At 33.6% G+C, this 27,926-nt stretch overlaps 1 protein-coding gene across 2 annotated transcripts; it reads left to right on the top strand.

Annotated features, from left to right (window-relative positions):
* The first annotated feature begins 5,082 nt into the window (after positions 1-5,082).
* Positions 5,083-25,363, top strand: LOC104104992 (uncharacterized). Of its 2 annotated transcripts, none has more exons than XM_009613220.4 (12): positions 5,083-5,377; positions 5,527-5,691; positions 7,677-7,794; positions 8,942-9,038; positions 10,374-10,480; positions 11,831-11,953; positions 12,318-12,471; positions 13,497-13,557; positions 13,652-14,031; positions 20,178-21,747; positions 23,303-23,712; positions 24,751-25,363. In XM_009613220.4, exons 2-11 carry the CDS (start codon positions 5,564-5,566, stop codon positions 23,544-23,546), a joined length of 2,982 nt encoding a protein of 993 aa, XP_009611515.1. In that variant the 5' UTR covers positions 5,083-5,377; positions 5,527-5,563; the 3' UTR covers positions 23,547-23,712; positions 24,751-25,363. The 2 variants fall into 2 exon arrangements, with proteins under 2 accessions (XP_009611515.1, XP_009611516.1); XM_009613221.4 differs by having other exon boundaries at positions 7,677-7,747.
* Positions 25,364-27,926: the final 2,563 nt, after the last annotated feature.

A 27,926-nucleotide genomic window follows, 5' to 3' on the forward strand; every position in this document is an offset into this window, starting at 1 on the left:
TCATATATTTAGTGGAATAAAAATAAAAAAGTTGACATAGATAAGTAAAATAAAGGTATAGGCATTAATTCCTATATTTAGTTCAAACTTTTTTTTCGACCAAGGAAGTGAAATTTTACAATAGAAATGCACAGGAAATAGAACTAACATGCTAATAAGCATAAATGTCCTAGATGACTAAATAGTAAGGAAAGACATGGAGAAAGAGGGGAATGAGAACATAACACTTACTCTATTTGCTAATCTCGACCCTCTCTCTAAGTGCATTAAAATCCCAAAAGAATTAACCAAAAGCAAATATAAAGAAAAATAATCACAATTACCTGTCGATTAACAAAACAAAAGGAAATAAAAACGCAAACTATAAAAATAGCCATACTCTGAATGACCAAAACAATGATTTTAAACATGTCAAAATTATTTTAGTCTTTTCCAATTGAACATGTTGAATATCATTACATGGATCTGAAAAAAAAAATAAAGAAAATTAAAATCACAAAAAGTTAGTCCAATAAAGTAACGAATGAACAATACCTTCTGATTAACAACAACAAAAAGAAAAATAGGCACACTATAAGAATATTCCTACTCTTAAAATGGCTAACACCACTATAATTTTGAAAGAGGTAAACCTATTGTGGAGATTAAAAGGCACGACTCTTGGAACAGGAAGAGAGAGGCTAATTAAAAAGATTAAAAGACATGACTGTTGATATTTTTCTTTTCAAGTACATAAATGGAAAAACGAGAAAATGGGCATAATTTACATAAATTTATATAAATGAAATACAAGCTTATTGATTAGTCAACTAAATCATAAGGAATAGCGCCTCCTCTTGTCCTTTGAACAAAAATTTGAAACAACTGAAATGTAGTTATTGGAGGAAACATACCATTTATCTGGAATAAGCAAAATTGACATTTAAATAAGTAACAAAAAATATATTATATATTTGTAAGACCATGAGTCATGCCTTTTTATCTGGAATAAGCAAAATTGATAGTGAAATAAGTAACACAAAAATATTATAATGAAATTTTGTACTCCCCGCAATCTTTTTATTAACTCATGGAAGAGAAAATAAACAACCCAAACGCAGTAGAAGAATATTATGTAAATGCAATTTCTTTGTCAACAACAACAAAGTTTCAAATTCGCCCTAGAAAACGTGATCATGCTTTGCAATTTTTTTTTATCACCTTGTAGTCAAGAAATTTACCGTAAAAAAATCTAACTATAAGATCTCTTAGAATAAAATCCACAATTTGAAGATTTATCAGACTTTTTATCTTGACAACCAAGCAAACAGGGAAATCACAAATCGTCCATTTCATAGTGCAACCTTCTGCAGTAAAATAGATTTAAAGAAGAAGAAAAAGCGTTACTTTTTTTCCTAATGAAAATGCCGCAACTCACTAAATTAAAAAGCAGAAGAAGAGGAAAAGGCGTACTGAAGAACAAAAGAAGAGGAAAAGGCACAAGTGTAATTAAGACTATTTATTGGTCGTGACTTTTCGGGTTTTTTTATTAGCACATAAAAAGGAATATATGAAAAAATTTGGCAAAAAAAGGAGAAAAAATATAAGGAGGTTTCCTTGTTCAAGAGATTGCCACATCACCTTGGCTAAGTCCCTTATATATTTGATGACAGTATAACTCAACTAAATTAATTTAAATTAGTTATACCGAAGTTTTCATGATGAATACAAATTTAACTTTAAAAAAAAAATCATAAAATCAATTAAAGTATAAATAAAATTGATCATCTACTTAATTTGCATAGGCTGAAAGTTGCAATCCCATAATTGAAAGACGTGTAATGACTTCGGGTGAAATTGTTAGTTTCATTACATATTGATATTTTCTTTTTAACTACTAAATGTTTTCAATGTAAAATTATATTTCCCCTCATGATTATTTAGCTATTACTTGAATCTTATTTTAAAGTATAATCTTATTATTATTATTATTATTATTATTATTATTATTATTATTATTATTATTGTTGTTGTTGTTGTTGTTGTTGTTGTTGTTGTTGTTGTTGTTGTTGTTGTTGTTATTATTATTATTATTATTATTATTATTATTATTATTATTATTATTTTATTTTCAACTAATTTCATTGGAGTTGCACAAATTTAAGAACTTAGTATACTTACAAGTGACAATTTGTGGTAAATTACGAAAAAGGTCGTCTTTAATTATTTTATGAATAATTTTTAAAAATATAACGTTTAGAGTAGTTAAGAATATTTTAATAAACCTATAAGATATTATGCAATATCATACACTCAAACAAAATACTTAATAAATATGTATTAAATTAGACCAAATGATACAATTTATTTGTATACTGTATTTATAAAATAATGGAGTATAATGTAATACGATACAATAAATAAGGTTTTGAAGTTTTGGAGAGAGATGTGACGTAAAAGTTCTTTATTTATTTTTTACCTTTGTTTTTGTGAGGCAATTATTCGATTCAGACAAGCTCTTTTCCTTTTTAAACATGCATGTTAAATGTTTTCTCTTTTATTTATGTGAGTGAACGACACAATTACCCACAAAAACGGAACTATTTACACTTATCTACCCATCTAATTTTCTATCCATCAAACTAATTAACTTTCCTACCTATTGTCTTTTTTCTCCTTTTCTTTTTTATTTCTCAGCTTCTTGTCTTTTTTCCTTATTTTCTCCTTTTCTTTTTTCTCGTTTTCTTCTAGTTTTTTCTTTCTTTTTTTTCTTTTTTTGTTTATTTATTTTGGTCCAAATCATATTATTATTATTATTATTATTATTATTATTTTTATATAATTTAATTTCACACTCAATTTTAACTTCTTTTTTTTTTGCTTTTGTTTGTTTTTTTTAAATTTCTTGTTCCTTCTAATTTCATTTAAATTTTTTTTAATATTCTTTTTCTCTTCATAATCTAATTTCATTTACTGTTTTTACTATTTTTATTATCCTTTTTTGTTATACAATAAAAAAAAAAACTGATATAGTAAATATTTGTTCACCTTTAAAAAAAAATATAACTAGTATAATATACCTTTTGTCTTTTCTCATTTTTTTAATTGAATTATTAAATTAAAATAATATCAGTTGTCACTTGATCTAATTCACTGAATATCATACTGCCTACTGCTGAGCATCATAAATTACATAATCAGATTCTAAGAATCAACACGTGATTGCCTTGCAAACCTTGATTTCCTTTCCTACAAATATCAGTACACACTCTACCATTAGTAATAACACTACCAATTATGGAGCAAGAAAACACAATCTACATCCACCAAATCTCCATATATACTAGTTAGAATATAAGTGATAACAAGATATTGGAAAATGCAACAAAAATATAAGTAGCAAAAAAAACTTCTAGTACCATATGATACCAATATGGTATACATGTATACCAACATAGTATATGATTGCTCTAGAATATTGCTACAACTATCTGTGACTATACTACTGTACCAAATAATTAAAGGATACAATAAAAGTATGAGAAAATTACATGCTCGCATTGCAAGCTAAATATTTGCAAAGCAACTTGCTCATTCCGTATACTAACAAGGTATATTGTTGTATGTGGTTGTTCCAACAATTGCCTATAACTATAAAAACTACTATTATATAATACACATAATCTATGTCCATCGGCACACGAAAATTTTAGCACTACAAATCATGTTCATATAAATAATTACATAATATAATTCACTTAAAAATACAGATAAAACAACCAAAAAAATGTTCAAACTACCATATGATACCAATATGGCATATAACTATACCAACATGGTATACGATTTTACTGGTTAATTTCTGGCAACTATATGACTATACTGCTATTACATAACACACATGCATAAAGAGAAAAATAAAAAAAATAGTGTACCACATATTAATATAATAAAGTATTTCAAGATATTGTACTATATTACTATTATTAAAAGAAAATTAAATAGTGTACCAATTAAATGCAGCTAATACAATCAAAAAAGGAGTCAACTAGCATATGATACCAATATAGTATATATCTATACTAATAGGGTATATAGTTATACGGGGTCGTTCCAACAACTGCATATAATTATAAAAACTATTACATAATACACAAAATCTATGTCCATAGGTACAAAAAAAGCCAACACAGCAAAACATGATCATATAAATCATTTCAGAATAGAATTCACTTAAAAATGCAGCTAGAACAACCAAAAAATATTCCAACTACCATATGATACCAATATGACATATAATTATACCAATAGGGTATATAGTTTTACTAATTAATTTCAGGCAGCTATATATGAATATACTACTATTACATAATACACATGCATAAAGAGAAAAATTAAAAAATAGTGTACCACATATTAATATAATAATATATTTCAAGATATTGTAGTATAATACTATTATATAAAACAAACACATAGAGAAAAAATCAAAATGATTATATAATACATATGCATAAAGAAAATTTTAAAAAAAACCAAGATACTATACTATTCTACTATTACTAAAAAAATATTAAACAATATACCAATTAAATGTAGCTAATACAATCAAAAAAGGTTTCAACTAACATATGATACCAGTATAGTATATAGATATACCAACAGGGTATAAAGTTGTACGTAAAGAGTTTAATATTTTTTTTTTTAATTCAGTTATTAAACTGAAATAATATTAGTTGTCACATAATCTAATTAACTCAATTTTGTGCTCCATCGATTATACTAAAATTTAGATATGTTATAATAATATACTATATACTATTTTGAAATGGAAAGTAAATTAATAAAAAATATTCAATGGACACGTAGATCCTATTATGAATATTGAGAAAGATTGAAGAAAAATATTTATTTATATTTGAGAAGATAATAAAAAAGAAAATAGGTTAGGACAATTAATGAGGTTTCCCGTGATTCATGATCAGAAAGGAAAGGATTTTAAAATTAGGTAGTTGGGTAAATACTTTATATTGTATAGGTACACATTTTAAGACAATTTAGAATGGGCAGTAACCTGTAATTAAAATTGCGCATTTAGAGTAGATTTCCCTATTTTTATTTTCCCATTACAAGATCACGAAACGACCGTCTAATTACAGGTAAAATCCAACGGCGACTAACCGGAGCAATATTTAATTAAGAAAGAGTTAAAGGGGTCCCACTTTCGTGCTGTGAAGTTTCTCTGTCTGCAATTACTACTCAGAGCAACCATTTTTAGATCTTCAAAAGGCTTCTTATTTTCCTCTTCTGAAATAGCTCCGAATCATTCCGGCGGGATCCGACCCGGTTACAGTCCAGCTCATCAACTGAACCCTATCTTCGCTTGATCCAAATTCATGTAAGTTCTTAAGCTCATTGCTTTTAATTCACAGTAAAATTGAAGAGTCAATAGTAGGAAATGTGTGATCAATTACTGTGATTTGTTGTAGTTATGATGTTGATGAATTGGAGGTGTTGTTTAACAATGAGGTTTAAGATCAATTACAGGGTCTAGGCAGTTGAAGAGTGAGAGGGGAAAATTAAAATGCAGCGTATTCCGGCTACAATTGAGGAACAGTTAATACTAAAAGCAATCAAAGAAGAATGTCCGTGGGAGAATCTTCCGAAGCGGCTTCAGGCCACGATAAATTCCAAAGAAGATTGGCACAGAAGGTTTGTTTTCCTTTTCTTTTTCCTTTCCAAATCATGTTTATGGTGGAGCCTACTGCTTTCGTCTAATTTTGTGGTTGGAAGCTATTATTAATAATTCCATCAATTCAACTTGGCATGGTTATGTTACTTCGCGAGTTATGACACTTCGATTCACTCAAGATTTTCTTTTGTCTCATATCAAAACAGATGATGAAAGGTTATAAGTGTTCTATTGAAGACATAATTAAGTAAATAAAAGGGTCGTATCTAGCTGCTTAAACTTTTTAGATGAGTTGGTTACACTTCAACGTAGTATTAGATTACGGTTTCGAATGTCACCGCTATCCTTTGTTAAAAAAAATCTCGTGCTTGACCCATGAAAAAGAACAAGCCTTGCTAGCACATGAGCATTGGTTGAAGATATAATTGAGTAAATGAAGGTGGTCACACTATTCAACAATTTCAAAGAAAGAATATATGTCCGGAGGTGGATTTTAGGATGACGCAATGCTGATAAACTTTTGGCATGCTTGAAGTTCAATGTCACAAATCTATTTGAACTTGTGTAGGATATATTGACTTCGGGTATAACTTTTTGTTTGACCTTCTGCAATTAAGTGTGAAGTGAACATGTGTATACGAGGCTATCAATCTTGAGGAAACTTGTAATGATGTGTAATGAGTTGGAATACTGTTTTTACTAGGACAGCCTAGCTTCATTTAAAAGTGGAATGCTAAACAGTAGTGAGTGGTGAGATAGTGTAACCTTTTCTAGGTCTATAACTGTTTGACAAGAATGTTTTGTGGTCCGACGTTGATTTTAGGAGGTCCACCAGCTATAACATTTCATGAACACTCTTTTTTGAACTTTAAGGATACAGTTTGATCCCAAGAATGTGCATTTGTGATCATTGATCCACTTTTATTTATTGTGGTTTAACATCGCGGACTCGCTATAAGTTGATTTTACTGCAACCCTCTTCCTTTATCCTGACTTGGAAGCAGAAGTGAATTCACATATAGAGAACCCCTAACTGGCTCCAAATAGAGCGGGATATATAGAGGATTCACACCGCCAGTCCAACTAGTTTGGGATTGAGGAGTAGTTGATCGGTTGATTAATTGGATTTAGCATTGTGGCAAGATAAGATACAACACTCTAATTGAAAAGTAGTCTTTTATCCCTTATTTCTTTTTGGTGCACCCACAAAGTTCCTCTTTGTATAGAAGATTGGGTGTTATTTGTAGAGAATCATATTATCATGCAGGTCTCTACTGTTTGGTATACCTCTTGTATGCGGGTTTTATGGCCAGTATTTGTCAATAAAATTTATTACCTTAATCAAAAACAAAAAAGATACAACACTTGTGAAGTTTTGAATTAGGTTTCGACTAGGCCCAAAGCGGACAATACGTGTCATGGGCTTGGGTCGTGACATATATGATAACAGAGCCGGAATCTTTTTCAGTACGATGGTGGGGCAAACCTGAGCGAGGACGCTGAGTCCCGAGGGGGTGAATGTGATGCCCTTGACGTAGGGCGGGCTGATGAAGGCGAGTCAAGGAGGACTGACAGACTTCTAGGCCGGCAAACTTCTGAAGAAGGGGTGCACATGTCACCGTAGGCGAATCCCACATCGGAATGGGAGAGGAAAGTGAAGAGCTTTATAAGGTATGACACAAGTTCACATGGTAAGCGCGTTTTTGGGGCTCGAGGTAGCGTAGCCCAAAAAAAGACAAATTCGCGTGGCCTAGGCCCAAAGCGAACAATACGTGTCATGAGCTTGGGTTGTGACAAATATAATTTTTGTTGTGTACGACGATCAATAAGAGTGATAATTTTCGATTGTATTAGAATTTAGAATACATAAAACTGATTCAGGGCTAAATATGATAGTTGTAAATGTTTCATTTTAAATCTTTCTTTGCTTATAGACCATCACCTGCTATTCTTTCAATTAGTAGTTTCTTGTGCTTATATTTTCTACTGACTGGGGTTTATGCAGGATAATTGAACATTGCATAAAGAAGAGACTCCTGTGGAACACTTGCTTTGCTCGTAAAGTGTGTAAAGAAGGTGAATACTATGAAGAAATGCTGCGCTATCTCCGAAGGAACTTGGCGGTGTGTATTGGGTGGAGATTGTTTCTCATCCTTTGTACTACAAAGTTGTTACAGATTTTACTCAAGAAACAGTTCTACTTAGACAAAGTAGTGACATGAAAGACGGGGAAAAAAGATGTTTTTAATTAATATAATTTTTTTTCTTTAAAATTTTTCTTGTTCTATTCACAAAAAAGACATGTTTTTGGTTTCCCGTTCTGATTAATAAGTGGACAGAGTTCCAACTAAAGAAGCTAAGCACTTTGTTTCCACCATTTCAATCCGTTTTATTTCTTACATGACATGTTTTACCTTTTGAAATCAGTATTCATGTGATAAATCTATAACTTAGAAGATCATATGTCTTTCATGACACAAGAGTGTGCAGAGCTCCAAAGTTCTTACTTAATGGATATTAAAAATGTAAATTGTTCATCGTGAATTATCTATTCAATTTTACAATGTATTGGTTATACCATTAGGAATTGCAAATCATTAGAAAGTCAATTGAAGTCATAAAGTAAGCTTGTTTTTGTTGTGAGACATGCTACTCAAAAGACTCAGACGAAAGACAAAATTTACTGAAAAAGAAACAAAACTTTTTCCTGATCAGTGCAGTTCCTTCTTTTTCAAATTGATAAGAAAAGGATTTATGGCAACTCTTTTATATAGTCTCTTTGCTTCTTTCTTTCCTTTTTTTTGGGGGGGTGGGGGTGGGGGCTAAAAAGCATTATGCATATTTAAAATTTTGGGCATAGGTAAGGCCTTGCCTTTGGCATAGAAGTACATATATACCAAAATAGACTTGGTCATCTTTTGATCTTGTTTTTTTTTAATTTAAAATTTGTTCTCTATTTGGATTTTAATGCCTTAATGCTTATGAAACATACAATTCTATAAACAGAGTTGGTACTTTTTCTGCCAAATTAGATTTTATTTAATCTCCGGATAATAAAGATGACACGCCAATTAATCAATTAGAGAAATTATTAGTAGAAGAGAAAAGAAATGAGAGTAAAAGATGTCCCCGACAGGTGAAGATAATGAGAGATTAGTCAAATGCTGATCTTTTATTACCTTCAAGACCAATATAGTTATATCTTGGATATGCACCTTATGAATTGGGACTAATGCACAATAACTCAATGTCATTATGTTCTGTTTGCAGCTCTTTCCATATCACCTTGCGGAGTATGTTTGCCGTGTCATGAGGGTGTCTCCTTTCAGATACTACTGTGACATGATTTTTGAAGTCATGAAAAATGGTATAGCCTCCTATCATGTTAGTTCAGAATTGACTACAGAGGGTGTATTTCCTTTGCTCTAAATTTTAAGTATAGAGTCTGATGCTGATATGCCGTATAGCATACTTAAATTATGTCCTAAATTCTCTTTGCTCATAGATGTTTGCGCTTTTCAACAAAAAAAGCATACCTTTCCTCTGGGCATTTCTGCAAGTTTATATGCTGCTTAAAGGGAAGGGGAGCCTTGGCGTAACTGGTAAAGTTGCTTCCATGTGACCAGGAGGTCACGGGTTCAAGCCGTGGAAACAGCCTCTTGCAGAAATGCAGGGTAAGGCTGCGTACAATAGACCCTTGTGATCCGGCCTTTCCCCGGACCCCGCGCATAGCGGGAGTTTAATGCACCGGGCTGCCCTATATGCGGCTTAAAGGCTTGCAATTTTACTTACTAATTCGAGGCTATTATTTCTGGAAGAGAACTCTTTGGACGGCTTAATAGTTCTATTGTGCTTTTGACACAGGATTGGCTCCTAACCAAATATTTCAGCGGCATCCCCTCCCCCCTCTCTCTCTTTTAAAAGTTCATTCATGTGTACCGCTTGTATACATTTTTTGCCCAGTCTTTGTCACTAATAGATGGTCCTCCATCTCAGTTTGACACCATTTGATTAGGAATGGAGTTTACGATATTAGTTTGACTTGTATATTATATTAGTAGTGGTGGATAACATAGCAACAATAAAGCAATGGTTAAGTAGTCAGTTAGATGGAGAAATACATCTGTTTAAATAACTGAATAGTTATGTATTTGGACACTTGAAACTTTTGATAGTTGGAAGAAAATATTGTTTGTGGAACATTTTTGGACAGTTCAAAACAGATAGAATGTGACATAAATTGACATGGATGGAGTACTTACTCATCTTTAATTTAATTGCATACTGTAGTAGTGTTGTATGCACTATGTTTTCTGCATGTGATTGCCTTATATGGTCTTTTTATTAAAACAATTACTTAGCATGTGCTATAGAAGAATTATTGTGTTTACTGTCAACTGTTTATACCAAAATTTCCTCACAGTTTTCTGCATTTGACTGTTGATTCTCAATGTCATAATTTTTATGGATTGCAAATGTTAACGTGTCCTTACTACTTTTTGCTCCGGTCACTTAGATTGTCCAAAGAAATTTCAGGTTCTTTGCAATTGATACCAATAATTTCTATGGATTGCAAATGTTAAGTTGTTAACGTGCCCTTACTTCTTGCAGCTGTCACTTAGATTGTTCACAGAAATTTCAGGTTCTTTGCAATTGCTACCAGTCTAATGGGATTTTTGACTCTCTGTTATGATGAATGCAGAGCAACCCTATGACAGCATCCCAAATTTTAGTGCTGCAGATGCCTTACGGCTGACTGGAATTGGAAGAAATGAATTTATTGACATCATGAACAAGTGCAGATCTAAGGTATTGCCAAAGAAAAGTTACGCGTGTTCGTATTTATTGTGACATATAGCAAGTAAAGGTCATGCTGCTCCATGAAAGCAGGATTTGTTAAACTTATAAGTTTCTAGTAGTAGAAATAGAAAATTAGAGTCCTGCTGGAATTTGTTCTTTTAGGTAGCTTTTGCAGGATGTATATAGGTTTAAAGCTGTTTTATTGTGTTTACAGTTAGGGTTTAGGTTAGCAGCATTTTCAACTTAGAATAGGGGTATTTTGTGATGTCTTACTTCGTCACGATATTCGGGTCTTTGAAAGTTTGAGTCATTTATTTATGTATCTTTTATTTTAACAAAGAAGCTGCCATTTTGCAGATTATTGATGTTCCCCTTGCTGCTTAATTTATCTCTCTTGGAAAATAAAATCCATCTTTATTTCTCTATTTCCTTTTGCTGTTAGTTTTCCACTACTTGCTACGCCAAGGTTAATTACCACACTTGCAATTACACTAGCAATTATATTATCCTTGATGCGGACTTTTTTGGTACATGGCCAAGGGATCAATTTCACTTAACTGTTGGAAAAGAAAATTCTTTCCCATATGTTTTCACTGCTTCTGGATTACCTTGTAAGTTCCTCCCTTTGTCCTGGTTTAAATGGCCTAAATGGCTTGGAGCGGAAATTGTAATATAAGTGATTAGACTAGTGCAACCCTCCAATGTTACCCTTTAACTGAATAAGGTCATCATCTAAGGTGGGCCCACTTTTAGAAGTCACCAGCAGTAATCATTCTTGAGTTTCACTTCTGTTAATCCCCATACACAAGTATGCCCACTTTCATGATCTCTTTGTGATAAATCAGAATCTTATTGACATCACAACATGATGGTATTAAATATGTACAGAGCTGAAAACTGACTTAGCTAACAAATCGTTCCAGTCATCTATACAACGGAATCTTCTCTTTACATTGAAAAAAAATACATGAAACAAAATTCTTTTAGAGTTGGCTATATCTATTTCACTATCATGACACAATCTTCCATTTCTTTCATTACACAAACTGCCCAAAAAAACATAATGGTATAGTTCTCCAGACAGCATTCCAATCCTTCCAGAAGTTTTCTATATCCTCCTGCTTGTGAATGTCTCCTCTTTTCTGGGGCAATGCAAAAGAGGAAAACACCGAGAGAATATAATACACCGTTTTGTGTAGAAAGATAAATGAAGGATGCTGGCTGAATAACTTTGTTCCTTTGCTCAAATTGGTCAGGGTTCAGGAAGATCCATTAATCTCACCGTCCTGAGCTCTGCGGCTAACCTAGGCTTTTCGTTATGTTGTCTATTTTAATTTCAGTTATTTTGGATCTTTGCAGAAAATTATGTGGAAGCTAAACAAATCAATAGCGAAAGAACTATTGCCTTCACAGCCAGTGGACTTTGTTATTGAGCCATGGTGGGGAGTTTGTCTTGTCAATTTTACCCTAGAAGAATTCAAGGCAAGTTGACACCACATTCAATTGCGCACATTTTGAAGATTCTTAAATTTATTAGTGATAAATTAAATTCTTTGACTTGCACCCAAGGGTGTGGTCTAGTAATCAATGAAGTGGGAGGAGAATCATGAGGTCTCAGGTTAAAATCTCAGCATAGGCAAAAAACACTAGGTGATTTGTTGCCATCTGCCTATCCCTTGGCGGGTAGAGTTATTTGATATCTGTATTAGTGGGAGATAGCAGGTACCCGGTGTAATAGTGAGATGCACACAAGCTAGTCCGGACACCACCATTATAAAAAAAGAAATATTTGGCTTTCCGACTTGGCGATTGACATGTGTTTTTGTCCTTGTTCTCCTTTTCATAGAAATTGACTGAAGAAGAAACGGCAACAATAGATAAAATCTGCAAGGAAGAAGCAAATTCTTTCATTCTTTTTGATCCTGAAATTATAAAGGGACTTCATCGACGAGGACTAGTCTATTTTGATGTTCCGGTCTACCCTGATGATCGTTTTAAAGGTAATTCAAACATTTAGGCACCATTTATCTTTCTTTTTGTAATATTTTGAAATAAATCTACCAAATTTTACTTCTTTTGGTTAATCGTTCTTCATTTTATTTTTTGACCATCATCTAGTAAATTACCTGTAAGTGATGGATATTGCACCTCATTTTTACTTTCATGTGACCTCTTTCCGAATTCCAACCACCTGCAGAGTTCAGAATAAGAAGTTGGTATGCTTTGATTTACCTGTTGCTTGGATCTAGTTGGTCCTATTCTTGAATCCGGGGGCGAGCTTTCTTGTGTAGACCATTTATATTTGAGTTCGGATTGCTCTCTCTACAACGTGATGGCATGTATATATATCATATTCATTTAACTTAATCCTGATTCCTGACCCAAAATTCCATAAAATTTCCTAAATTATTCTACCGTTAGGTCTACTTAAACCTTCCAGATGTAACCAAACAATAACTTGCGTCTGATCCATGGAATTCTGATATTTCTTTTCCATTCAGTTGTTGGAGCTGCGAGTCTCTACTCTGGAGAAAATATTTACTTACACTATCAGGTCTCTTTGACAATTAAACTGACACATATTTACCAAATAAAAGAACCTTTACTCGTACATAAGGTGATATCTTTGACGTCCCAAATAGAGCCTACTTATACTAAGAAAGGAAAAAAGTTCCAAATGGAACCTTATTCGTGCCAAAAATGCAATTGTTGCTTAATTTATCATGATGAAGATACTCATATCGATGTTGCCATGACCTATTAGCCGTAACTCAAATTCTTACATAGATTTTGGTGCTCTTCATTTGTGATAAGACATCATGTCTAGCTGAATGAGACATTGTGCTTTTGTTAGAGATTCAGTCAGGAATATTTAGTTGAATGAAGAGACGAAACTCTTTTACATCTGTATTTTAATTCTTCATTAGTATATATTAAATAAATTCTGCCCATTCTTGCACTTTTATGCCATCTGTTGAATCCTTTCATCTGAGACTTTAGGTTGTTCATACACAAAATATTGCAGTTTCAAGGCTTGAAGGATTTGTTTCTAACCGGGAGCAGTCCTATGAAGATCCAATTGAGGAGTAAGGCACTTTCCATTAACACAGGAATCTCATATCATGTTTCCATATGGTATACACAGTGGTCCATATATAACATGCCACCTTCATTATCCAGGTTGCTGTATGCTGTTTTTGTGGTCTCAAGTGAGAATTCAACTGTTGCTGAATTGGCTGCAACATTACAGGCTGATCTTTCTCAACTTCAAGCAGCTGCATCTTTTGCTTGCCGATTGGGATGGGCTGTCAAACTAATAGATCCAGCATCTATTCTGCAAGATCCTAATGTTCCAGGGTCACCTAAGAGCCTTCTTAGTGACGAGGAAGATGGTTCTCATGCCAGCTTGGGCTCTGCAAATGTGTCCTCTGACGGTGCTTTTCTGCAAGTAGACATTCCTTGGACAGAGAATAATATCAGGACTTCTGGTTATGCTCGGGTTGCTTTTCTTGTTGATGCTAATATAACATCTTATCTTATGATGGGATCTGTATCACCAGGTTCTCTCTTCTCTCAAATGTATTTTGGTTTTCCTTATTCTCATAACCCTGTCAAACCCTATAAAGCAAAATAGGTCCTGGAATGGTGATTCAATATACATTCATTATACCAAATGCATCATTAAAAGCAATTTTCAACTGGTTTTGTTAAACGATGATACATATACCTACTGAAGTTTCTGTTGTGGAAGTTATAGGTGGTATTATGTCAGCTGCAACTACTAACATTATAGTTGTATGTGAAAGCCAGTTTTTCTGTAAGTACTAGGAGAAAAGCTTGGTCTGTTCTTGGGAAACATGACAAATCTTCCCAAAAAGTTTTAGTGATGTAATCAACGATTAGCATCTTGTGCCACATTGTCTGTTCTGGGTTAAAGCACCTTTCTTATACAGCAACAACAACAACTACGCTTCAGTCCCAAGCAAGTTGGGGTTGGCGGTATGAACCCTCACTAACCATGTTGCTCCATTTAAACTCATCTAGGCCAATATTATATAGAATAGAAAGAAAAATCTAATATATATATATATATATATATATATATATATATATATATCTTGTATATATATTTCTCGACCAATATTTTCATTCCTAAGTTTTTAGTCTCTCTAGAATCCCTCTGTAAAAACTATCTTGTTTATATATTTCTTTTGAAATAAAATACCAAAAAGGTCGATTGGCCACAACCTCGGCAGTCTCAGGTATTTATTTTTTATATTAATTATTTTATGAATATTCATTCAGTCTAAATGATAGGCTGAGTTGTGTTGTGTTGAGCTTAGGCACACTAAGCTACTTTTAGCATGTTTTGTTACTAGTTTTATACTGCATCAACCAACGGTTCTAAGGTTGAGACTGTAGAGCCCATGCAGTCTAATAGTCCAGGCAGTAAACCCTGGTTATGGCAACATAACCGGTGGTCCTTGTAAGACTCGTGTTAGCCAAGTGAGCGTTGAAAGAGTCATGAGAAGGACCGTGGTTAAGGGTATACTTGACAGGACTGTGGCTTGACAGGGCTGGTGTCTTTGTAAAACCTTTCCTATAGTTTCGTCGTAGCGATCCGGTGATTACTTGGTATCAGAGCTATGGTTAGGAGTAGAAATAGGTGCTAAGTTCAACACATTTTCTCTAATGAATATCATTAGGGAACAAACTACTGTTAAAAACAGTAAGAAAGAAGAATTTGATATGCCCCAACAATTAGATTTACTTAATAAATGGACGATTCCTAGAATCCAACCTAAGGTTATATTCCAGTTAGGAACCTTTGAGAAATTAGGTTTAAAACAAGTAGTTGAAACTACTGAAGAGACTATCACAGTAGATAGTGATCATGCTACATTTAGATTATTATCTGAAAATGATTTAATCCCTTATAGGAAAACTCTTAGATTTTTGCATATTGATTTAATACAAGTTGGCTTCAAGCCACTTACATTAAGAGGCTTACCTGAAAGCTTCATAGCAGCTCTTAGAGATGGCAGAAACCAAAACTGGAAAAAATCCCTTATAGGTACTGTACAAACCAGTTTGGCCTATGTCCCTGTATATTTTAATGCATATCCTAATTTGCAGGTTTCTTCAGGTGATGAAAACTCTTTAAATGCTTTAATATTGAGTATTAAGCTTCATGGTTATGACTATATGCCAGGAACATAAGTTATATGTATCTGTTACATGATTTATTATAAGCCTTTATATACTTTAAATCCTATGTGCAAAATTATGGATTTTAAAAATGAAACTATTCTTATAGAAACTAATTTTAGTAGATCTAAGGTTACTACCAGAAGACCTATTAAATGGGATGAAATAGACTTTCCCAAAGAATGGGTCATTGAGGAGGCTATAACTCCTCGAGATGATATTAACAGTGAAGTCACAGAAGTTGAACAAACTTCTGATGAAACTGTTAAGATCAGGTTCAATGAAGTTGATCAAACTGATAATATTAGTTATTTATCTAGATTAATTAGGTCGAATTCTTCTTATATTTCACCAATTGATTATATGGTAGATATTCCATCTAGAGCATCTACATCACAAATTAGGGATAATAACAAGATCGAGATCATAAAAATTAGCAGAGATAATATTGCTAGTGCTATGCCCGATCTTAATCCTACTGAATCCGAAATGGATTTTTTCAACGGCTTAAATGGATAGTGACCAAATAGATTTTAGTCCTGGATCCCAGGCGAGAAAATTGATTTCTGAAGAATTTAAAAAACCAAGATGGGAAGTTTTCAGAAATTGATTTTTTGACAATTTTAATGAGGAATTAATAACCTTCTTCAAAATGATTTTTATAATGATATTAGTAGACATAATAAAATGATTGCTTTTGTTCCATGGTTTATGTCCAAATATGTTGATGGTTATATTTCCATACTAGAAAGAGATTATAAGCTCACTACTGGTGAAGTCACCAAATCAGTTTTTTCCCCACAAAATTCTTTTCAAATGGGAGAAAAGGATAAAGTAATTTATTTTACATCTTTTTCAAAATTATTTGAAGAAGAGACTGGTAGAATTACTGTTAAAAATTTGAATATTATGCTCACGCAGAATAATTACACTAATATCTATATTAGTATTCTTGGAGAACATATTATTTCTATTCATGAAAGACCGGACAAATTAATAGCAGAAGTCCAGAAAATAGATAGGAAGGATACAAAAGGTAAAGAGCAAATTGCTACTGCAAGTATCCAACCTCCCCCTGAGGTCAGAGACTTTAAATTAAAAAGTCTAGAGGACCTGAAGCAATTATTAGATGAAAAATTTGAAGGATTTAAACTTAGTCCTTTAAATTTAGAGCATCTATCTTGATGAAGATAAGAGAGTAAAACTCTCTGATGAGATTAATAAAATCTCAGAAAAGTTTGCTCGAAAACTGGTCCAAAGGATGTTCTATTATCCTAGATCAACTCCTCAAGATGTACTTCTAGAGGAACCTGCTTTTAGTCATTACTCGCAAAGTTACAAGGGTACAGAAATCTATGAATGGAATATAGATGGTTTTACTGACCGACAGATTTATACGCAGGTACATAGAATGCTTATGTACAACACCATCTGTAAAGTTAATAAGAATTCTGGAAAGACTATTGCTGATATGATAGTAGCAGGGTTTACAGGCCAATTAAAAGGCTGGTTGGATAATTATTTAAATAGTGAACAACGCGCAGAAATTATGGGCGCCATAAAAGTAGAAAATGGACAGAATGTTCAAAACGCTGTCTATTCTTTATTTTTCAATATTATAGAACACTTCTCAGGAAGATGGTAAGACAATAGTGAGACCTTAAGGGCTATGCTCCAAAACCTTAGATGTAAGACTGACATCTTTTAGGTGGTACAAAGATGTTTTTCTATCTAGAGTCATGGAATTACCGGAATGTAATAGTACTCACTGGAAGTCTAAATTTATTGATGGACTCCCAACACTCTTTGCTGAAAGAGTTAGAAAAGCTCTTCGTGGAACAGCAATGCGTATAGATTATAATAGCTATTCCTATGGAAAGCTTATTAGTGTATGTACACAAGAAGGTTTAGCTTTGTGCAATGAGATTAAGCTAAATCAGGAAATTAAGCGGCATCGTCTTAATGATAGACAACAACTAGGGGAATTTTGTGAACAATTTGCCATAGATATCTCTAAGAATAAAAAAGAGTCTCATAGACATAAGCACGAGTCTTATAAACATAAGAAGAATAGAGGATCTTTTCATAAAAGATTAGAGCGTAAAAACAAGAGAAGAGATACTTATAAGCATAGAAAGGATTTCATAAAGTCTAATAGGTCTAATGCTTGCTACAAATATGGTGGAGTAGGACATTATGCTAAGGATTGTAGAGTCAAGGATAAGATTAAGAACCTTGACATAGATGATAATATTAAGGACTCTTTATATAAGATTCCGTTAAATTCTTCTCCGGAAAATTCTCCAGAAAATAGTGATAGAGAAGATTCATCCACTGATGAAGATCTAAGGGTTCTAAATGAGGAAAATTATATTTTCTCAGATGATCAGTGTGGACCCTGCAAGCAGAATCAGTGTTGTAATAACAACACAAACGATGAGTTTTATAATATCTATTCACAATTTAAGGACTTAGATATTAATGTCCTGACTAATGATAATTTATTAGAATTTCTCAGGGTTATTAAAGACCAGGATTAAGGTCCCAAATTATTGATAAAATGGACAAAATACTTGCAAGTCCAGAGATCGAAGAAATTCCTTCTCAAAAGGGACCATATACAATGTCTGTTGTTAAGAGAATTTTAAAAGAAAAATCCCCGGCCACTGACAGGCCAGCTACTGTTCAAGACCTGAAGTATGAGATTGATAATCTCAGAAGAGAGATTTCAAACCTTAAGGCTTCAAATATAGCCTTAGATAAAATAATCTCTAAATTAGAAGATTCTAATAATAATATAAGTCATGAATTCAAGACTGATATTACTGAAGCAGGTACTGGCGATACTAAAGCTAGTACCTCTAAGAATGCTGCAAAAGGCAATTTCTTAGGGACATTTAATTTTGCGGAGGATGAGTTTCTACAAAAACTTCAGTTATTTACTACTCAATTTTTTTTAAATAAAAGTCACTCTTTTAATAGATTATAACTTCAAAAAAGAGTTTACTGCTTTATTTGATAGTGGTGCAGATTTAAACTGTATAAAAGAAGGAATAATACCTTCAAGATATTTTCATAAAACTACTCATAGATTAAGAAATGCTAGTGGACATCAAATGCATATTTCTTACAAATTACCAAAAACTTATATTTGACAAGGTAAAGTTTGTATACCTGAAACTTTTGTTTTAGTCAAAGATATATCTCATGAGTTCATATTAGGAGTCCCATTTTTTCATCATATATACCATTTACTAGATGGGATACCCAGGGTTTTACTGGAACTTTTAATAATAAGGAAATTAGTTTTGAGTTTATAACTCAATCATTTCAAAAATTCCTAAACGAGATTTCTGATAATATAATTGCAAAAAGTAGACAAGTAGATTTCTTAAAAGATGAGATTTACAGTCTTACTATAGAAGAGGATTTACAAAGTCCAAAACTTATAGGAAAAATTGATTTCCTAAAAAATCAGTTTTCTCTACAAGTATGTGGTGACCATTCAAATCAATTTTGGTAAAGGAAAAGACACATTGTAAGTCTTCCCTATGAAGAAGGCTTTTCGGAAAATAATATTCCAACAAATGCCAGGCCTTGCCAGCTGAATTCTAAATATCTGAAATTATGCAAAGAAGAGATTGATTCTTTGCTGCATAAAGGACTTATAAGACCCTCTAAGTCTAAATGGTCTAGTACCGCTTTTTATGTTAATAAACATGCTGAACAGGAACGTGGTGTTCCCAGATTAGTTATCAATTATAAGCCCCTTAATAAGGTTTTAAAGTGGATTAGATATCCAATTCCAATAAAAAGGATTTATTAGATAGACTGCATGATGCTATTATATTTTCAAAATTTGATTTGAAATCTGGTTATTGGCAGATACAAATTTCTGAAAATGATAAATACAAAACTGCTTTTAATGTTCCAATAGGACAATATGAATGGAATGTTATGCCATTTGGTTTGAAAAATGCTCCTTCTGAATTTCAGAAAATCATGAATGATATTCACACACACACACACACATATATATATATATATATATGGTTTTGCTAACCTACTACATAGTTGTAGTAGGTTAGCATTGTATACACTTTTGAGTTCTCCAGAATGCCCTTACAATCTATTTGAACCTTCTCGCAAATGTGGTCATTTTCTAATCCTGTCTAGTCTTGTATGACCGCACATCCATCTTGTCTACCTTAGAGCACCTTTCTTATGCAGCTCAAAAATCTTATTCCCTGATTAGGTTGTAAAGGACCTTATTGCTTATTTTTGCCTACTGTGCATTTTTGAAGTTGTGTAACTGTACACCAAAACTTCTATTTGTGTTTCAATTTTTGATACTGTACAGATTTCATGGATGGACCTCAAGTTCATTGTTTATCCTGATGTTATTGTGGGTGTGCGTGGGATTTCTGTGTTTGCAGTAACAGAAAATCAGTTTGTTGCTCTGCAATGTGTTTTGAATTCTGAAGTAACTGTTTTGCAGGTCTAAAATCACATGCTGTGACATTGTATGAAGCGGGAAAACTAGGTCATGCTAGTATTGCAGATCTTTGTAAAGATTTGGGCACACTCGAGGGGGCAAAATTTGAAGGTGAACTGCAAGAGTTTGCCAATCATGCATTTAGTCTTCGATGCATCCTGGAATGTCTAACATCAGGTGGGGTTTCAGCTGAAGAAATAGAAAAAACTGGCATTATGTCTTCAAGAAGTGAGGATGCTACTTCAATGACAAAGGATATTTCATTTTCTGAAAAATCAGGAGATACACCAACAAACAAATATGAGCTAAATAGTGAAGATTTGCTACATTCTGAAACACCCCAAGTGCCTAATGATGAAGAACCTCTATCAGGAACAAAATCTAAAGAAACAAATCAATCAGACTGGGAGTTCAAACCAGAGATCAGTTCTGAGACTGATGAGAAATCAGTATCTGCTGACAACTTAGATGCTGATAAAGGGTTGAAGAAACAAAGAAAATACCGTGTGGATATACTCCGCTGTGAAAGCTTGGCTGCTCTCTCACCGGCTACTTTAGATCGTCTATTTATGCGTGACTATGACATCATTGTATCCATGGTTCCCCTTCCCCCTTCTTCGGTTTTGCCAGGAACAAAAGGACCTGTTCATTTTGGACCTCCCTCCCATTCATCTATGACACCCTGGATGAAATTGGTGCTATATTCTGCTACAGCTAGTGGACCTCTATCAGTTGTTCTGATGAAAGGTCACTTATTAAGAATGCTTCCTGCACCATTAGCTGGCTGTGAGAAAGCACTTCTATGGTCATGGGATGGATCTTCCATTGGAGGTTTGGGGGGGAAGTCTGAAGGGAACTTGGTAAAAGGAAGTATACTTTTACATTGTATAAACTCACTACTCAAGCAGTCTGCTGTCCTCGTGCTTCCCCTCAGCAGATATGATCTCAATGAGGCTGGAAGAGTTGTTACTTTGGATATTCCCTTGCCCTTGAAGAACTCTGATGGTTCAACAGCTCAAGTAGGGGAGGAACTAGGACTGTCCTCCAAAGAAACTTTCAATCTGAATTCGCTATTAGCTTCTCTGTCTAACAAGCTTAATTTTTGGACCATTGGTTATATTCGCCTGTTAAGACTTTACAAAGATAGAGTCCAAGATAATATCACACCTGATGACGAGAAGTATGAATGGGTTCCACTAAGTGTAGAATTTGGTATTCCACTGTTTAGTCCAAAATTGTGTAATAATATATGCAAGAGATTAGTTTCCTCACAGCTACTCCAAACAGATTTATTTGGAGAGCACCATGATGCAATGCAAGAGTTAAGAAAGAGATTGCGAGATGTTTGTGCTGAGTATCAGGCCACAGGTCCAACAGCTAAGCTCCTTTACCAGAAAGAGCAGCCAAAGGAATCATCCCGGCATCTTATGACCTATGCAAGTGGAAGGTGGAACCCCATTGTTGATCCTTCTTCTCCCATTTCTGGTGTCTCTAGCGAACACCACAGACTAAAACTTGCTCATCGACAGAGATCTAGAACAGAAGTTCTGAGTTTTGATGGCAATATTCTGAGGTGCATCTTGATCAATCTCTCTCACATTTCACATATTGATTATACTTTTCTTACTATATTGTTATCAAAATAGTAAAAGAATTATCTGAATAATCTTACTCAAAAAGGGAATTATCTGATAATCTTTTGTTTGCTTGTGTGCTGCACTGGATGACACTAAAAGTAGGATCAGAAGAAATGGTTGTTGCTAACCGGAGCCCTCTTATACCTTGACCAAAACCCCCCAGGGAATTGTGAAGGACTTGGTTAACATTGTTCTAGATTACTGGTCCATTTCCATGTTTCAGTAATCTAGATTCATGAGTTTACGGGTGGAAAGATTATAAATTAGCATGAGATCTGGAATATCACTCTCTTGTGATACTGATAACCACGGTGATTTGCCCATCTGAGACATAAGATGTCAACTTTCTGGTCGTCTCTTTTTGTTCTACAAACACTTTCTAAGGATTTCATCTCATCGGGACAGAGACCTTTTTAGGAAAAGGATGCCCCGGAAGAGTTTATGTACCTGGAGAAAGTCATTAATGATCATTATTGAGTAATACGACGACCATTAGTGGGATCTGGAGATGTAAAGTTGCTCTGTATAGAACATGTCTTGGGAAGCTTGCAGAGCCAGGGTGTTGCGGAAAGCATGTTTTCCTGATATACATAAGATGCTAACCTTTTGTGTTCAACATGCTTAGAGAGGGACAAGAAACCTGGCACATAACTCATATCGAAGTAACATACGGTAAAAAGCTTCTGATGTTGGACATGAAGAATGGAACATTTACCTGACCTGCTATGGAATAGATTACTGACATCCACTGTCACAAAATTTTTACCGGTGGTTGTCACTCAAAACAGAATAAATATGAAACAGTTGCTGTATTTGCATTTTCTGTAAGACATGATATGCACTTAGTGATAGTGCTGTGCCCTAATCTTGGATGTCATTGCATATCCGACTCTTTTTCTTTTTTATTGTAGGTCTCGAGAAGTCGTTGACACTTTTGCTTTTTGACTATGTGAGATAATGGTATACGATATAGTTTTATTACAGTTTGATGGCGACGGTGGAATTTAAACTTTTTAACCTGCTCTCGGCATTTATCTTTTAAGGATGCTGAGCAGCTGGTGAAGATAATTAGATACCTGATTGCATGTAAACATATTTTGTTTTAACCTTGAGACTTGGCTTGTGTTGTTTGAACATTTATAGGACTCCTAAGTTTTTTAGAATATTGAGTAAGTCCAACATCCCTCACTTTGGATCCATTCCTGTGTTGATGCTTCATGGCAATCTGCACTCTGCAGCATAGCCCTCTATAGAATCTGGATAACTCACTGCACCTGAATAAAAGAGGATGGATAGCAAATGTTCTTTAACAAGAAGAATAGTAGTTTAGTAGTAAAACCTATCCATAGGATAATGTGCTGTCGTGAGACCATTTTAGAAGGCTTATGTAACCTTGTCTCTGAAGCAGAAATACATTGCTGGAAATTCTGAATGCTCATACAGTTTCTTCTTTCTAAGTTCTGTTATCATGCTTTTCAAATAAACTTGCAGATCGTATGCTCTGACTCCTGTTTACGAGGCTGCCACCAGGCCAGTTGAGGAATCTCCCTCAGTAACTACTAAGGCTGAAAAAGATGATGCTGAGAATAAAGAAGAGATTTATCCTGGTGTAAACCTTCTATTTGATGGATCTGAGCTGCGCCCATTCGAGATAGGTGCTTGTTTGCAGGCTCGTCAACCTGTTTCTTTAATTGCAGAGGCGTCTGCAGCATCTACTATTTTTTCAGTCAAATAGGGTTAACAAGAGACATCTTCAATGTTTATTTTAAGAAAGAAGTGCTCTAATGGCCAATTTTTTGAGAGTATCATTGCCTACCGTACCGTACCGTGCTTTGCTGCTGCTGGTTCGTTGGCTAGATTGTCCTTACATTGATTTGATGACAATATGGGAAGTTATTGAGGTAATGAAAGAGATTTTGTGATTTTTTTTTGTTTAGCTATGGTTTTACTAAAAAGTTAATCTCAACCGTTTATATATGCTAGCTTCTTCTTAATCAAGTATTATAGGTCCAAAAACATTTAATCTCAATATCCTTATTGTACCAAAGTCTATTCTTCACTCTATTGGCTACAATATCTGTTCTGTTTTCTTGTTGAATCTTTTGATCTTCGTGGCCTACTAGAATTTGTGTTAGATGAGGCACTTATTTGTTACTTCTTACTAACACAGAGAGTGTTGTTGTGCACATATTCAGGGAAGGTGCCTAACAGGGACTTTTTAAAATCAAATTAAGTAATAAAAGCTCAAAAGCTTTTTGGAAAATGAAGCTGCCAGTTACTTATATCTTAAAGCTACAAGTTGCTTTAAGTCTTGTTATTACCATGTATTCACTGGGTTTGCAACATATAAGCCTTCTGTCAAGGAAGTAAAGGGTTTAGGATATGAGACCAAATTCTGCGTATTGCTGAGCTTAGTATTCCCTGCTTTTCTTGTTTCGTCTTCGCTCCTCTTTTCTCTTTTCCCATCTTGCCTTCTCTTACATTCTAGGCCTGCGATAAGTTTTCACGAGCTCTCAAGAATTTTGAAGAGCTTCCATGTTGGAAGTTTTTCATTTTCATAAACCTAAAAGTTTTGATCATTTGAATCACTTTAGCTTTCATGATTTGTTCAAAGTAATCTGCTGGTACATTCCATTGATTCTTTGCTAATGTTCAAAACTAGGATTTGACTTTTCTTTGTATCATAGGATGGGATTTACTGAATGGGAGTGTCTGTTTCCTTGTAAATAGCTGTTTTGCTTTGGATGGAATACAAAACTCTAGCTTATGTTGTACTCTTACATGGCTGGTAGATGTAAAAAAAATAGGACCTTGTTTTCCTTAATCATGAAATGGATCAAAGAATAGGATATCCTTATGCTTCAGTGTGCAAAAGTGTCCTTGCGGAAAATTTTGTGTAGAATCCTCCTGAGACTTATTTCCTCGTGTTTCACTTGCAGGTGGTGCTTCTATTTGCACGACTTTGGTAGATGCAGGTATTATGCTGAGGAATTCTGTTATTTTGTAAAAGAGAAAACCATGTCTACTCGTTCATGGAGCTATGGTCACAAATTAGTCAAACAACAAAGAGCCTTCTATTCCAATTTTGCACATAAGATATGAATTAAAAGTGAAGGTAAAAAATATCAAGGTTTGTATTCTGTAATATGAAATTATGGCATTTGCATATTGAGGAAAAAACGATGATGTTGCTGATGTGCCACATTTTATTTCTACTTGTATCTACTGCTATCTGAACATATCAGTTGAGCATTGATATTTAAGGCTCCATTTTTACTCAAAGGAGCTGGGTGAAGTTTTGAACATTTGATATTGATATGGCAGTAGTTTAGGAAAACTGTTGAATATTCGAAGATTGCCAAAACAAAGTTCTGAATGCTATAAGCGTTCAGAATGCAAACAGTTTTGCTTTTGCCTTTTGGTTTGTTTTATAGAAAACATGTACAATTGTGGTGTTTAGTTTTATGGAAAGACGAAACAATTGTTCTCTGAAAAACAAACTACAATTGTTGGTTGTTCTAGAGAGCAGAATAACTGTATTTTTAGTTCCAAGTGATCTTTATCCTTTACTTTTGAGAAACAATTAGCTCCAAAATCTGAAAAAGAAAATCAAGTAATAGTGACCACTATTTGTTGTACTTTTGGCATTCTGCAAAAATGGTTGTATACTGTCCTAGAGTCAAACTGGCTCAATAATACATTGCCTTTAACATGATATGTTTCCCGTGCATGTACAACATCCTTTATTGGAAAGACATCCCAACTAATTAAAGCAAAAGTTGTTGAAACTCTCCATAGTGTTCATGCTGGGTGAAAGAAGCACAAACATACTATAGACAGAGAGTGAAAACAAAACAAAATACAAAGGAAATTTTACCTCTTATAGCAAAGTGCAAATTATTACACCCTATTTATTATTCACCAAAATAATTTTAATATTATTACTTATAACTACATTTTTCTATTTTATAGCAAACTAGCTATTTATTTTATACCCTACGCGTGAAACACGTTCATTATCTCTCTCTTTCTTCTCTCTATCAGCAAGATTTTCAATCCTCTCTCTAAGGAGAAGCAATACATACTAGTACTCCTAATAGAAGCAGAAGGAGAGAAAGATGAAGAAGCAACAACAAAAAAAGATGGAAAATCAAGCAAACCTCCCGCCGATCCACAAGAGAAGCACTCGTCAACACATTCTATGAAATCACTTATGCTTCCAAACCCGAAGCCCTTTTCTTTCTCGAAAGCCACAACTTCGATGTGGATTTTGCCGGCTCTACTTTCTACTCTTCTTTATTTTTTAGTCACATACAATGATACAAATACATTATATTCTGTACAAATACACTCAAATGCACTGTATTTTTATATAAATATATTATTTATTCGCCCGTATTTATGTATTTCGAAGGTCTGTATTTTTTGAATACAACTGAATATCACTGTGTTTTGTGATTTTTTGTTGTTTGAATACAGTCAAATTGAATACGGTGAATTGAGTACAATGTATACAGTTGAATTGAATAGAACGGTATACACCTTATTTCTTGATTACCTCAATGTATTTATAAATACAGCCGCGCAAATACATGGAATACGGTACAGTAGCAGCAAAATATTTTTAGAATTGATTTTGTTGAGTTAAATTAGGACTGATACACGCTAATTGATCCTCTTTCCGTTATTAAACAACTGGATTCCCCTATTTTTAGGCGATTTTCGTTACTGTATTCATGAATATAGTAGCGCGAATACAGTCACATACAACTGGACTCCCCTATTTTTTAGGCGATTTCCGCTATTGTATTCATGAATACAGTAGCGCGAATACAACAAATACAGCCGTGTAACAACTAAATGGTAGCTATAAAAAATAATTATGTATATGGTAGCTATAGGAAGTTAATAACCATTAAACAACAGTAATTTTTAAAAATTTCTCAAATACAAACATCTCGTATTAAACAGATAAAGTGAGGCCAATTTGTTCTGATTATTCTTAAATAAACAGTGTCAACAATTCTCAGTAATCAAAAAATAAAGATGGTAAAATTGTTGATTGGTGAACGACCGGTGTCAGAGGTGAATTCAGGATCTAAAGTCAGCATATTCAGAACAAGTATATTATTATTAAATGCATGCAATTTTAACTTTTTTTTAAATATGTATATATAGTTAAAGTTAAAGCAACAGTGTTGGGTTTACGTTGGATTGCATGTTAGGATCAATCACAAATCGTCTGATTGCACATGCTTTGCTCATTCTTCTCGTCACTACAAAGTAGGTGGAAACATGCTAGCTAAGATGCTGGGGTCCCAAGAATTTATTAAATAGGAAAAATTATGTATAAAGTTCCTTATAAAAAAAGGCACCTTTATTGTATAAATTTTAAAGTGAGACACAATTTGATAATTAGAAAATAGCATAGAAATGCGTTTCTTCTTTTCACTTCTCCCCTTTCTTGCCCCATATTGTCCTAATTTCAGTTCTTACCTGTGTTCATATAAATTATACATATACTACTTGCGGCATATATATATATATATATATATATATATATATATATATATATATATATATATATTCTTTCTGAACCAATGATCGTTGTTGAATATTAAGAAAATCAGGTATACCTTGACTTTATAGTTTCATGTTTCTCTGTATACAGCTTCTTAGGCTAGTGGAGTTATACTACTCGTGGTGTCAATAGATATTGGCAAACGAGGCCAACTATGTTTTGGCTGGACCATGTTGGAACATTATATCCTTTTATCATGCGTCATTATTGCCTGTTTTTTCGTCTAAGTCCTGAGACAATAATAGACATCAAAATTTTAGTACTATTTAAATGTGCGAGTTGTACCATGCCTATATTGTTTACATATATGGCTGAATTGTTACAATTACTAAATTTTATCTTTATGGTACAAGGGGTATGTCTTTGCCAAAACTAAGAGCAAATACGGTACCACACATTCTAGCTAATTATGGGAGTACTCGAGCCTCACATGAATTAGCTAGAAATGAGAAAGCTTTTTGGAACTATTCTTTATTAGCTTATTTATTACTCAATCCGTCTCATATTATCTGTCATGATTCTCTTGTACACGCC

The sequence above is a fragment of the Nicotiana tomentosiformis genome, chromosome 4 (assembly GCF_000390325.3).
Source record: "Nicotiana tomentosiformis chromosome 4, ASM39032v3, whole genome shotgun sequence".
NCBI lineage: Eukaryota > Viridiplantae > Streptophyta > Magnoliopsida > Solanales > Solanaceae > Nicotiana > Nicotiana tomentosiformis.

Coding starts and splice junctions, on each gene's coding strand:
- LOC104104992 (XM_009613220.4), top strand. CDS start 5,564: ATGCAGCGTATTCCGGCTACAATTGAGGAACAGTTAATACTAAAAGCA. Junction 9,039..10,373: donor TTTTGAAGTCATGAAAAATG/GTATAGCCTCCT, acceptor TGATGAATGCAG/AGCAACCCTATGACAGCATC. Junction 13,558..13,651: donor TATGAAGATCCAATTGAGGA/GTAAGGCACTTT, acceptor TTCATTATCCAG/GTTGCTGTATGCTGTTTTTG.